At 37.6% G+C, this 14,319-nt stretch overlaps 1 protein-coding gene across 10 annotated transcripts in view; it reads left to right on the top strand.

Annotated features, from left to right (window-relative positions):
- Positions 1–14,319, top strand: part of SOX6 (SRY-box transcription factor 6) — a 379,444-nt gene that overhangs the window by 264,523 nt on the left and 100,602 nt on the right. For 8 of the 10 annotated variants that reach the window (XM_075502220.1, XM_075502218.1, XM_075502219.1 and 5 more), the window contains one exon: positions 11,653–11,776. In XM_075502220.1, coding sequence (XP_075358335.1) covers positions 11,653–11,776 — 124 coding nt within the window. The remainder of the gene's footprint in view (positions 1–11,652; positions 11,777–14,319) is intronic. The other 2 variants (XM_075502216.1, XM_075502211.1) reach the window with 1 other exon arrangement.

The raw sequence follows: 14,319 nt of genomic DNA, 5'->3' as shown, positions 1-14,319 counted from the left end.
CATTCCTATTCCAATGTATTTAAAAAGTGTCAGCACTAACTAGTTCCTGCTTTGGAAAAAAAGTAGCACTTCAGCTGCTCCTGCAAATTCTTTCACCCTCTGAGCAGTGATTAATATACAGGTTTAAGAAGAATTTTTAAACAAAACCTGGAAAAAAAGGAAAAAAGCAAATATGCAGGCTAATGGTGTACCCTGAGGTGAGCAAAATGCATTTTTTTAACAAGCCAAGCATAGCAAAAAAGCTATTCTACAGTGAAATTAATAATTACCAAAAAGATTTGCTAGCATTATTGTTGTGTCCTTTATAAGAATATGGGTAACGTGTTTAAAAAACATGGGAAGTGTGAATCAAAGCCCAAAGATTCAGACTGGTCTCTAATTTTTAATGTGAATTCTATTTATATGCCCCTCGTGCATAGACTGAAATACAGTCTGTGGATAACAATTGTCTTTAGAGTTGTGCCACTTAACCTGAAAATTGTATCCGTTCCTCTGATAGTACGGACTTCTAATTTTCTTTACCATCCTGCTTTAACAAAGCTTTAAGGTAGGAGGGCATCTTAGTGCCACATGTAGTAGGTGCCTGGCTATAACACATGATTGCAGCCCCAAATATTTTCCAAAGGCAAGGTTTGTTTATTAACTGAACCCCATGCTGAGATTCAATCAATCTAATACAGGCTGAGTTTGAAGTTGAACATTCAAACGCATGCCCATACATCTTGGGCATATATCTTACATAATGATGTTGGCCCCAGACATCTTTCTGGGTTTGTTTATGTCTGTTATGGATTCCCCTCATTATCCATGCTGTTTGAGGGATTCCCTATGGATTCAGCCAGTTTATTGCATACTTTTCTAATTTTATGCCAAACTGAATGTTCTGAGTGGCAGCTCATATGGTAGCTCCGTACAGGTCCCTCTCAAATCCAGAGGTGAATGCTGTGATTAAGGTTAAATAAAATAATATGAAAACCAACATGCTGCAAAAGGGTATGTAAGAGAATGCCCCAGGAGAGGCAAGAGGGTTATAGAAGTAACATGAATGATAAAACATTAAGACGTTGACTGCTCTTCCTATTTCTTTTCCTTTTAATTATGGTTAACCATTAGAGCAACAATTCTGTGATTTACAAGATCTTCCTTATTGAGCATCTATAGTAATAACACTGGGAAAACTCATTTATTAAATTTCATCAGAGTGAAGGCATGTTTTAATATGCCAGTTGCTAAGCACATCTGTGTGTGCACACAACTCCCAGTAACATTAATTGGAGTTGCATATGCAGATCAGCCGGAGAACAGAGTCTTAAATATCGAAAGCAGAGATTGGTATGGGCCACGGTCTGTTCTCGGGAGTGTGTCCTGCTCCACTGAAGTGAGTGGAGTTTCTGAGGCTCTCCTCCTGAGAGAAGAACATTGCCCTTCTCATACTCAGCATACAGCACCCGTTTAGTTCTCGTAAGAGAGTTTACTAGGAGTAATATATGGCCAGAAGAAACTAGGGCTAAAAGACAGGTTTTTCTTATAAAGCCTTTGCATTATGAAAAAGGTTGTTTTCAATCTGAACACTCAGATTTATAAACACTTAATTCATCAGTTCCCTGTGCCTTTCATTTGAAATAAACAGCCAGCAATATTATTTTAAAATAAGGCAGAAGGTGTAACAAAAATGAAGTAATGTTTTGAGAAATATGTGATTGATGATTAAAAAACAGAGAGAGAAAGGGTGGGGGGCTGTCAGTCCAGCATTCATTAGTCAGGCAAAACTTCTATTTCAGCATGCATTAAGTCAGGAAGACCAGACAGTGTGTCTGGAAAATTGTTCTTTCTTTGAGTAGTCTCTCAAAAATATTCCCTTGTTTCTTAAATCTGAAGGCAACCTTTGACTGACTTAGTTATTTTATATCTATTGATGCTAGAGAAAACAAAAGAAACTTTAAAACCTGGAAACATAAACATCATTGAACCACCCACTTTAAAAAAAAGGGGGGGGGGAAGAAAAAGAAAAGAAAGAAATCGCAGTGGATGTTTTCCAGGAGGGAACATGCTACGCTGTGTAAAGGGGGCTAGTGTAACAAGAAGTCATCTATTCTTGATTTCTTTAGACAGCTAGAGCTTTGTGCCTTGTCTAGTTTCTACGTTTTTAAGAGCTTGTTCTGTGTAGCAGAAATAATACAATAAATGGGTTTAACCACATTTGTCTCAGCTAGACAGTCTGCTTTGTCAAAGATTGCTGGTACAACATAAACAAATTATGTGTTTGTAGTGCTTTTCAATGAAAGCCTATCTAACAGAGCGGAGATTGTGTTTCGGCAGCTGTAGATTTAATCTCCTACCTGTCAGTTAAAGCAGGCATTTCCTGAGCAGATAAGGCCTGGCTGCAGAGGGGGGAGCAGCCACAGCTGGACAAAGGGCCATTGTTATTGCCCCGTAATTCTATGTAGATTTGCCCCTGCCTTCATCACACCAACTCCAGCGCGTTAGGGTTGCAGAGGAGCCAGCCCTTCGCTGCAGGTTTGGCAGGCAGGCAGAAAGGGAATTGCAGCACAGCTTTGTGCTATTGACTCCCACCAATTGTCATGAGCAACTGAAGAAAACATCCCAACTTTGAAAGCAGCCTCACTCTAACGTGCGTGTGATCATAGGATCCGTGGCGAGGATCTATTCGCAAGCCAAAAGCACGCTTTAAATAACGCTGGAGGTCTGACAAATCGGGGGAAGCCAGAAAATGGGAAGATTGGCATTCCCGCTTGAATATCAGGATCCTCTGCAGAAAAGGCAGCACAGCAGTGTGGATTTATGTCTGAAGTATAGCTGTTGCTGGAATTTTAACACCCAAACTTGGATAGGAAATATCTAATGCTCATTTTAAATATGAGTTTCCCAGTTTTCTGCCTTATTTTACCTTTTTAATGATTTTGTTCTTTCCAAATGTTTTTGTAGATGAATCATAAATGTTGTAGAAAGTTGAGGAGCCAATATAACTGATTTGAGCCAGACACAGTTGGCGTAGGAAGGAAGCAGGCTGTGTGTATGTTGCTGGTAGTTTAGAAACTCTCTGCTGCTTACTCCCAAATCTGCAATAATTACTCTATACCTAGCGGTGGCAGTCACCTCAGTCATACTGTGCAAACACACCAGTTTCTTGGAGCCTTTTCTGAGTAAAGATGGTCAGGTTCTGTCAAAATCTGAGGAATCCTAGGAAGAGATGGAACAAATTAATTTTTGCATGCAATTAGTATTCTGATTTGACTTTGATCTCCAGACACAGGGGTTTTCTGCATTGAACTAGTTCTCCACATAATTGCCTTTGATAACCCTTTGTGTTTCAGTCTAGACACTCCATAAATATCATGTGATTTCTGGAAGTTATCTAGGTTACTATTCTGCATTAAATCTCTTTCAAAAATATACAGAAGCAAGAATATTCTCACTAGATGTGAGTACCTCCTTTGACGTAGTCTCTTGAATGTTATCCATTTAGTCTTGAGGAAAAATATCAGCACTTGTCTCTATAATAAAGGAGAATAAATTCACAGAGGAATAAATAGAGGAAGAAATCAGCCATAGGACTGGGTGGGATGGGAAAGACGTCTCCTTTTTGCACCTGTGACTCACCTCCACCCTTGTATCCTGCTGGTATACAAGCGTTCGAGAGCTAAAGTGTGTAGCGCTGGCGTGTACCTGCTCAAAAGCTGCCTCATTCTGATTTTTCAGCAGAGCATGTCCCTCATTAGCCATAGCGCTGCACTTTGGGTAGCTCTTTATTCAATTGTGCAGTAAGGTGTAAAGGTTACAAGCAGCAGATTACAATGGAATTGGTTTATATCCACGATGCATTGTCACTTCTGTGACTGGAAAAGAAATCAAGGCCTCTTTGAGTGTCCTCCTGTGTAAACTGTAGGCGTAATACTGTCCTCTGAATGGGTCTTTGAGCTTGAATTAATTAATAATTGTAAAGTATTCAAAATCTCTAGGTGCTTATATAGTTAGAGTAAAATATAGTTACAAATCTTGGAATATCAGTGAAAATATAGAAAGTTTTAAAAACAATATGCTGATCAGGAAGAAGTTCTTCCCATAGTGAAGTAAATGGCAGAACTCCTCATTAGCATCCGTGATCCCTGGGTTTCAGATATATTCTGTATTTGTTTAATACAATAGAAAAACCCCAACCTGTTCTTTTGTTGTACCTTTTTTACCTCTATAGGGCAGAAGGAGTCTTGATCAGATGCATTGAAAGATGGTTCTGTTTTCGTTCCCACTTCTGCGGGAGCTGTTCTTCAAAGGGAAAGACAATCCTTCCTTAGCAATCATCAATGTTGTGGCATTAGATGATTTTTTATACTGTACATTGCAAGCCCTTCTATTGAGGGAATTAGTTTCATGTTAATAACTAGTGATGGCTACTATTCAAAAAAAGAACTCTGTCTTGAAAGGATGTGGGGGGGAAACCCTGCTTGAAAGCACCAATATGAAATGCAAATTTTAAAGCATCTCTTGCTCTAAATTTTTCCATCAACAGGAAATTTCAGTGTACTCCAAAAATCTTGCACATTTTGATGTCACCATAAAAACATAGGCTAATAAGGAATTTCTGATATAATTCATATTTAGATTTGAGCTCAAGTAATGGAGCTTCCGTACATAAAATATCAACAAGTATCATTAGGCTGCAATATTTTTCTTATTTTGGCATGAATAAGACAAGGTGCAAATGAGAAACATACATCTTCACTAGTCTTTGGAAATATCTGAAATAATTGACTTGCTCAGTCTTCTGTGATGGCTTGGTGACCACTAACTGTGACAATTTGCATAATAGTCAACTCTTCACTTCTGTAGAGATAACTGTTTGTATCTGATTAAAATTAGGACTGTTTTAGTTCTCTTGACTTTTCCAGAAGTTGCAGAAATAGAGATTTGCTGTTATGCTTTAACCAAACAAATGCACACATGGGGATAACAATATGCTGAGTTTATGCAGATTTTACAACACAAATCTGAATAAAATACCCACTAATAGACCCTTAAGGAGTAATAAACACACATGAATTTTCCTTAGTTGCACTTTAAAGTGATTTTAACATACTACTAGACCTTAACAATAATATTTAATTGACAAGATTATACATTTGTATGGATTGAAAAGGTGGTAGATCTCTAATTCCAAATGAACTATAAATTCACTTTTGCATAACATGTTTTATTTATTTCTCTATAGCAGAGATGTTCTCCATCCCTCCTAGTGAGAGTTTCTTAAAATACAGACAATTTAAATAGATTTAATTATCATTTATCATACTCTTAACTTCATGAGATCATCTTTAGTTGAATTCTGTATTTCCAGGTAGTCAAGGGGCTAGATAAAAACAGGGCAATACAATGAGAAGCTAATAGAAATTAAATGAGAGCTAGTGTTTAAAACTATTCTCTTTTCAGTGTGGTTGGTAGTATTTTTCTGTTGCTCCCTTCTTTATTGCCCAAGTAAATGGAATTTAAGTTTAGTTCATTTAAAGTTTCAAAGTAGTGAGGAAGAAATAATAAAAAATAAGGATGCTCTGTTTCGCTCTATGATCATGGCTGCAATTTTCACATTAATGTTGTGGCAACTGCAGTAGACTTAAATCTCCAAATCATGCTGAACCATTGGACAAATGGAAAAAATGATAGGGGAAAAGAAAGAAAATAGCAGTTACAATCCATTTACAAATTCAGTAGTGAGCTACATATTTTTCATAGTATTTCCCATATGAAATGTTCTCACTTTGCAAGTCTATGGTATCTTTTTTACAGTTTATTTGCCAACACTTCCCCTGGGATCTCATTGGCAGACATTTTCTTTGGGGCTCATGTACTTTCACTGAGAAGAAATATTTTTCAATTAGACTGTAGATAATTAGATGGCAGATAAATTAGAACATAATATACCTCCCTATATAGATATAGCTGCAGTGATTCTGTATTGCTAACAGGAGCAGAAAGTAGTCTCTGAATAATTTTCAATGTGGGAGCCATGTCGATGCGATTTTCAGTGTCTTAGCTACGATGCAGCGCCTGCGTGATCACTTTTGGTCTGTTGGAGCCCACCTTTCTTCAGCTGCCATTCCTCCTCACGCAGAGTCACAGTTGCTTCCCTGGGTTTGTTTATGCTAGAGGGGATTTCTCACTTAAGCAATTGGGTCCGCTCTCACATATTATCTTTACATTAAGGGTGCTAGGCATTGACGGCACATTAATTCAAAACCTTGATAGTTCATCGGTTACATTTCTGAGCTCAGAACAAAAGGCCCAGCCACCACTCGCACACAAAGCCAGATCCTTTATAACTGAACCGGTCAGTTAACCCAGCCTTACAGTCGCTTTGCTTCGTCAGAACAGCACAAATAAAACAGCCAGACCATTCGATTATAACCGAAGAGACCTTTTTTTTTTCCAGTACAATTCTTCTGCAGTCTTTCTACATTTTTGGGACCGGAAAAGGGCTCAGTCACGGCACGAGTTCATTACAATGTTGGCAGAGTTGGGGAGGAGACTTGGGCCCAAACCTGCAAAAATCTTAGCACATAGCTGCTTTTAAGCATTTAAGTGATCCCACTGACTTTCATATATATGACTTTTCATAGAAGAGGTCCCTACTTCTTTATGCAACATGGTGTTTGCTTTCTTGCAGAGTCACCAAAATGACCTAATCAAAATAAAATTCAAATTAACAAAATTTCTTATATTTCTTCTCTTACAAAGAGCAACAAAACCCAACACTAGTCATTGAAATAAATAAAATTCCAATGGTGGTATAAAAATAATAGTGCCATGTATTGTATACAGACTATTTAAAATGCAGATGAGGCAAATACATATAATATGCAGGGTATTTAAAAACTTGCACTAGTAGTACTGGGGGCACAAACACTGCTTTCAGTGCCATTAAGATTTTTAAAAAGAATCAACATAAAATGTAACTTGTTGAGCTATCCGTTATAGCCATTATGTTCTATCATATAAACATGTATTTTGAGCATTCTGAAAATGCACATTCTTACTTGATACAGTGCCATTACCTGGGAAACTCTTCTGTTACACTGCAATTTTTAAATGAGAGAGTAGAAAATTTCAAACACATTTGTACTATGGAAATTAAAGCTTAATGACTGCATAGGCAGGTTAAAGTTGTAGTCTGGCTATACTAATTATTCAAGAAGTTAAAAAATCTTAGGTAGAAATTCAAGTGTAAACTATGAAAAGTTTAAACCTGCCTGTGAATGAATTAGGTTTTCACAGAGGCTATAACATCACAAGGACAAAAGGTACGGTACATCCTATACTAAAGAAAAAAAAAGTCAATTCAGTAAATTCAAAGACTGGTTTCTCAGCTAACATGCATTGCAACAGTCTGTTAGATTCAATACAAATCTCAAGATTTCTACAAGTTGAGAACAGGCTCCAGAGATTTAATTGGTGGAAGAAGTGGGGCGCAATGTTTTTAAATAGTGATGTTGGATTATTCTAGGCAATTAGAGCATATTTAGCCTATCACACTATTTTATACTAGTGCTGGTTGTAATAAAAAAAAGATTTAAGGAAGGGATAAAATATTATAAAGATTGTGCTTACTATCTCTCAAAAAGATGGCACTTAATTGTCCCCTTTACTGAAGTAAACTGTGCAACAGAGGCAACTTGTCAAGTTTGATCTTGAAAAGTTTGCAAGGAATTCAGCCACCATTATAGGGTGGGATTTACTTCTGCTCTCGAAACCTGTGATCATCACAGCTAAGCAGAAATGTATGAGCTGCCTTTTTGCTTGCACTGCTGCCACCCTTTTCTCTGATTGCCTTTACTTCTCTAGCGGCAATGTTAGTTGTTGCAGAGGCAGCTTTGGTTTTCAAAGACAGAACCCTTCCTGTTCCTTAGTCTCACTAAATGTGCTGTGTTCCTTATCCAAAAGAGGCAGATCACTTTCATTCAAGGCATTATTTTTGTATGACATATCACTTTGGCTTCCATTTTCCAGGCACAACGCTAGCCATCAATGACTTTTTAACAAGGAGGATTGTCCAGCCAACTTCTGAGATTAGCATTCACATGACTGTGGGACAAAGAACTGCAGATTTGTCCAGTTTATCAAACGGGCCACCAGCTTTTATTATTTCAGGGAGAATCAAATTGGAAGTTGCTTCTTGAACTAATCAGGGCTGATTTGCTCTAAAGTTGCTTCCTGACTTAGATCTCAGGCAAGGAAGTGCTGTAATCAGTTCCCAAGGGCCGCCAGAGTTGTGATGGGATATTAAAGGAATGGTACACTACCTTTTAAGAGTTCCCTAATCTTGGTGGCTTCTCATGTTTAACACAGTTAAACCTTGTTGAGCTTGTTGTACAGCAACAGAGATTAATTTTATGAGGTAGCTTTATATAAGAGACGATTTTAGTCGAGGTTGCGGAACTGAATTTTGGAAAGAATATACTCAGGTTTCCTTCAGGGTTTGTACAGTTCAGTTAAAGATATAGCCTGGCAGAATTGTTCAAGACCAAACATTTACTACCCGTCACAAAAAAAAAATAAATAATCTCCATGAAAGAGAAAATGAGTCCCCCTGAGTGTCACTGTTTGCATATCAGCCCATAGTACGGGCTCTGCCAAGTTACTCTCTGACTGACTGCTGCAGATGCTCTTTCTCAAGTATTCTGAGTGAGATCTTTAGTGCAAGTCTTCGGGGACAAACAATAGCACCTGTTCCTCACAAGATAGCAGCCCAGTTAGTCCATTCATGTATCTTTAATGAAGCTCTGGGGCAGATGGCAAAAAATGGCATCATCAACAACTTAGCACAGAGGAGACAAAAGGGGAAAGCACCGATCCAACAATACGCTATTTTTACGAATGGGAAGAGACAGAGTCGGAGTGTTTCTCGGGCATCTGCTACAGTCTTGGTTTTCAGAAAGACCTGAGGAACATCTCAGCAATTAAAATTTCTGGGCATGTAGCCGATTTTATGAAGTACACCAATCAACCCCTCCTCCCAGTTTCTCCCCCCTCCGTAAAATCAAAATAATAAAAATAATAATAAAACCCTCAGGAAAAAAAAAAGTCAAAAATTAAGGTGTCTACTGTTTTTTTGGCATTCGTTTTACATCTTTAATAATTCAGTGATCAGTGATACTTGTACATTCTCTTCCTTTTTAATGCTTATTTGTGCTTTTCAGTTGACCTGTGCTGAAAATCGACACCTATGTATATCATAATTCTGGGTGAAACCAACATTTACCTAGCAATAGTGTTTAATATGTGCCAGAGGGAAGACCCGTGGGAGGGAATGGTTGCCATTCAGTATGGGCTTTTTTCAGTCTGTATAAGTCTCTTAAGTGTAAACTTAAACTTACACTCTAAATGTAAGCCACCTTTAGCCAAAGTTACATCGATTTATATAGGCTGAGGACCTGATCCAGCATTCAGAGTAGTATTTCAAGGAAGAACAGCAGATAGCCAGAACAAGCCATGGTAATTCTCCACACTTACAGAATTGCTTTTATTTGAGAGTTTAAAACAAAATCTTTTTGGATATGGTGGAATAGATCCAACTCTATAGAATTGCATTGGGAAGAGGCTTATGAAATAACCATTGCAGGATTTGGCCCTAATTATGTATTTCAAACGATTTTTATGACACCACGGTGCAAAGTATTGCTATGTGTATGTATGCATCATCACTCTAACCACAGTACTCACTCTGATCTCTTCTATCTTGTGAGATTGTGTTGGTGTCTTGCACCTTTGCAACCCCATGGAAATACCTTCTGTGCGTGGTGATTGAAAGGGATATTTCTTAAGCCTTGGGTCCATTTGATTAGACTGTAGTTGGGAACTACTGAAAATGATTATAGACTGTACTGTGTTGAATTCGTTCCAATATATCCTATGGTTGTTTCTGTCAGACAAAGCCTGTGGTTTTCATTTGCTCTGTTCCTGTAGAGCCAGTGTAAAGGAACACCACACAGCAAAACTAGCACCATTTTATCAGAGGTAAATGCCTGTGCTCGGCACATGGGGATCAACTCCAATCTAACCAAGTTTAACTCATATCCTAAAATGCACAGCCAGGCTTACCTCAGCTAAAATGAGAGAAATAGCTGCTCAAAGCTAGTTTCTTTCACGCCCCAGTGCCATAGCAGTAATTGCACAAAGACCTTTTTATTATAAGTTGATTTTCCTGAGAAATGGATTAAAAAAAATACTGTAAAGTGTTTATTTTTTGCTTGACCTTTATTAACCTACATCTTAGGGCTTTCCCAAGAGAAGAGTTGTTGGTAAATTAACCCTCATAGACACACACAGTAGCATTTCTGCACTGCATCAATGGTTGTGAAAGTAATGGGGATATGACAAGAAAATTTGGCACTATTTAAACAATGTCATAGGTCAACATATGGGATTTGACCAAAAAATTTTTTTAGGAATTAAATGAAAAAAAATTGCTTGAAGTGTACTTTAACTTTTTAATAGTATTTAATGCCACCGATTTATGGTAGGATGAAGGCAAATTTTTTTTCCTGCCTAAAAACCCAATTTCTTCCTACATTTACTAGCTTTGATGTATAAACCATTATATGTTTGCTTAACTACTAATCAGAAAAATCATAGTCAAACCCTTGGGTACTTCTGGGGTTAAGGAATGATGGATAAAAACTCTTTGTGATCCTAGCCACTGTCTCTGAAACACATGTAGCATAAATTAAGGAACTAGGAAATTAACATGTGGATTTAACAGACACGACTCTATCCCATCTCCCGTTTCCTATATATTGAATGCAAATGCTGGTATAAGGTGAAGAATTTTTTGCTTTTGCATGTTTGTGCTTTTTGATACATTTATTAAGGTCAAATTAAATTTGATATAGTAAGTTTTATTCTGAAATGTTCTCTGAGTACAGCTCCGTAATTACCAAGCTACACGATAGTGCATAAAGCTATAAAACTGCTTAGACAGACAAGCAGTTTATATGTTATAGTGAGGTATGTATGGCAAAGGATGTTAGTTTAATTGGGAGCCAAGATGTTGGAGCCTTAAATCTTAAGAGCTGAGGTGTTGACTAGAAGACTATTTAATACTGTGGAGAGATTTTGAAATAACATACCTGAATTGTTGGTATATATATGAACAATACAATGTTGTAAGATCTCAGAATTAAAATTACCCTAAGGATACTAAAATTTGAACATCAAAGTAGCTACTGTGGTGTTAGGTTACTTCTAAAATGCTTGTCACTCTGCTGTCTGTGACCAAAGATGAGAAAACTTGTGAAAAATTAATAGAAATATGTACCACCCTTCTTTTTAAAGAATCTACGGTATATTAGAAAGGTTTTGTACCTTTTTACCTTGTGCTAGGACAGGGAATATTAATTAAAAACAAAAAAAAAGGAACCAGGAAGAAGTAGGAAAATGTGCAGTTCACTGAGACTGTTACACCTTTGACACTGAGGGAAAACAATGTTAGTGAGGGCTTTGATGTGATAATGTGAAATTGGCAGGGATTACATTAAGGCGAAGGTTCTGTGGGACTGTGTGAACACAAGAACACTATCAGTACTGGAGAAATACCTGTCAAGACAAATTTGTGCTATTTCTGATCAGAGGCTCTCTTCTGTTTAGCAGGTTCAGGGTCACATGCCTCCGCTCATGATCCCAATTTTTCCACACGACCAGCGGACGCTGGCAGCGGCTGCTGCAGCCCAGCAGGGATTCCTCTTCCCCCCAGGAATAACTTACAAGCCAGGTAAGCTGACAGGGATGTGAAGCTATTTAACATTTTAAGATATTAACTGTAGCTTCTTGTGTGATCTGTCTCATATAGATGATGTTACACAACAGGCGTAGCTGGTTGGAAATAACGTGGAGTTTTGCAACTCCACTTAAAAAAAACCCTTCTGGTTTGAAGGAAGTGGGTGGAATATTGGTTATTGAACATCATGATTTTTTTTACCTTTATTTCCCACAAAAATCATTTACTCTAAATATATTGGCCCACTCGCCTAGTAATTTGCATCTGGTCTTCCCCATGTCATTATACAAAAGCTACGTGTCTTTAATTAATTCTGTTATCTTCAGTATACTTGTATTTTGTGCCAAAAGTCTTACTCTTAATTAGTGATAAAAGTCGGAGGAAGTATAATTTAATTAGCAGGCTTCAAATGGGCAACTTTTTGTTTGATTTCAATCTGAATAATAAGAAGTTTCAGTAGTTCAATCCCAGTCATCATTCAGACTTGTAACAGGTCACATAACCTTGCAGTGAAATATGTTTTGAGATGATTTAGCAAATGTTATGATTTCTTTCTTTTTTCCTCTGAGTTTACAGGACTCCTGGGGAATTCAATTAGGGATATAATGGTTTGAAGCTACTTTCAGAGCCTCCTTGTAAACAGGGCTTTAAATGTTTAAAGACACGTTGCCAAAGGAATTCAATGTAGGAAGATAGTTAAGTAAATAAAAGTCAACCTTATTTTCATTTGTACATTCTTTGTAAGTGACCTCAGTCCAGAAGCAGCAACCTTATTTTGCTCATTAATAGTATTCCCTGTCAAGCTGCCTTTAGCATATTAACCTGATAACTAACAACTACAAAACATAAATACCAGTTTCTTTTCTTGACATTAAATATGAAATGTACAAAGTAAAGCATTGATCCTGCTCCCAGTGATGTTAGTGGTGTTTTTGCTGTTGACTGCAGCAGGAGCAGGGTCAAATCCAAAGTAAAGCCTCATAATAGATGATGTAAACAGCATACTAATTAAAAGCCAGGTTGAACCTAAAAGCTTTTCTAGCAAGTTTACTTAATATTAGATGAACTGAGGCCAAGCAGGATTTCAGCAAGCATTTCCGTTTGTCCCACTCCCTTCTGTCTTTTTAGTCTAGAGACATTCCTCTTTAAACACAGAATCTTTGTCCAGTTATTATCTTATTTTCAGGTTTAGAAATCGCAAAGTTCTTTTCCAGTTTGACAAACTGGCACACTGTATGCAGGAACCAGTTAATGGCGCTCTGAAAAGCAGCTGGCTCTAGATAGCACAGGATGATGGTTATTCACACACATTACCACCTCACAACAGTTGGGGACCAAAGTGAAGAATATTTTGCCTCCAAAGACATAAGAATTGCCAGTTGTGGAAATTGTCTACAACACCCTGGCTAATACCTTTCTTCTCACAGACAGGAGAAAGCATGCGCTTTAGTTTCCTTGCTTTTCCCGTTTTAATCTGAGATGCTTTCTGAATAGTGACTATTAATGATTAAGCTGTTGGTTGTGCTTCCCCCTGAAAGATGAAATGTCAAATCATGTCGTGTTGATTTTGGCTCTGTAGGCTACCTGGTACAATAATGACTCCAAAAGAAGAGTACCAGCATGATTTCCTGCACAAGAACAGTTTTCTGCACTTATTCTAAAGTGTTCCTTACAGTACCTATCCTAACACTTTATCGAGCTTATACTGCTTTACCTGTGATCCTATTGACCTCATAGCAGAAGGTGATACAGCTTTAGGGTGTTTTTTTACTTGCCGGAATGCAGAAAGAGAGATCTGTAACAAATGTTAAAAGAATGAAGTGCAGGCAGAAATCAAGGCCTAGATATCTCAGAACACAGCTAAGCTGTTTGCTACTATGTTAGTGGTTTACATCCAGCTGATGCTAGTAAAGACCAGAAGTCACAATGATCTGATTAAACCCAGTGGCTTGCAAGAAATGAGAATATTTATATTTTTAATACATTTATTAAATTCTACAGCATGTGTGGCAAAGGTAGCTGGGCAGGTTAGTAGTTTCTGTTGGAGAGACATCATGATAAAAAAAATGCCGTAACTACACTTGGTATTGATTAATTCCTATTTTTGGCACTCTCGGCACAGTAGTTAAGGAATTAATGAAACTGGAGATTAAGCTACACTCTTTCATAGAGAGGGTTCTTCAAAGTCATTTCTGAGGAATATTTATGAACTTGACTGCTACTACCTGTACTCTTCTACTTTCATGAGAAATGAAACTTTCACCTCCAGAACTGTCAGTTTAGACTCGCTCATACTTCTGAGGAAAGATAGGAGATGGATTAACCCTTCAGATACTTACCATTTTCTTTTTGGTTGCCTGTTTAGTTTCTATTTCATTTTACTTTAGTTTGATGTAGGCAAGACTGAGTTTTGACACTGCCAGTTTTCCTTGACATTCAGAAAATACAGTGAGAGTGATTTCAATCATAAGAGCTGTGGGAACTGAGTACTTCTGAAACTGACTGTGTCATTTAGGGAATGTCAAATATTGTGTGCA

Source organism: Mycteria americana, chromosome 5 (assembly GCF_035582795.1).
Source record: "Mycteria americana isolate JAX WOST 10 ecotype Jacksonville Zoo and Gardens chromosome 5, USCA_MyAme_1.0, whole genome shotgun sequence".
NCBI lineage: Eukaryota > Metazoa > Chordata > Aves > Ciconiiformes > Ciconiidae > Mycteria > Mycteria americana.
The sequence above is the reverse complement of the archived record's forward strand: the minus strand, read 5'-3'. Positions and strand labels throughout refer to the sequence as shown.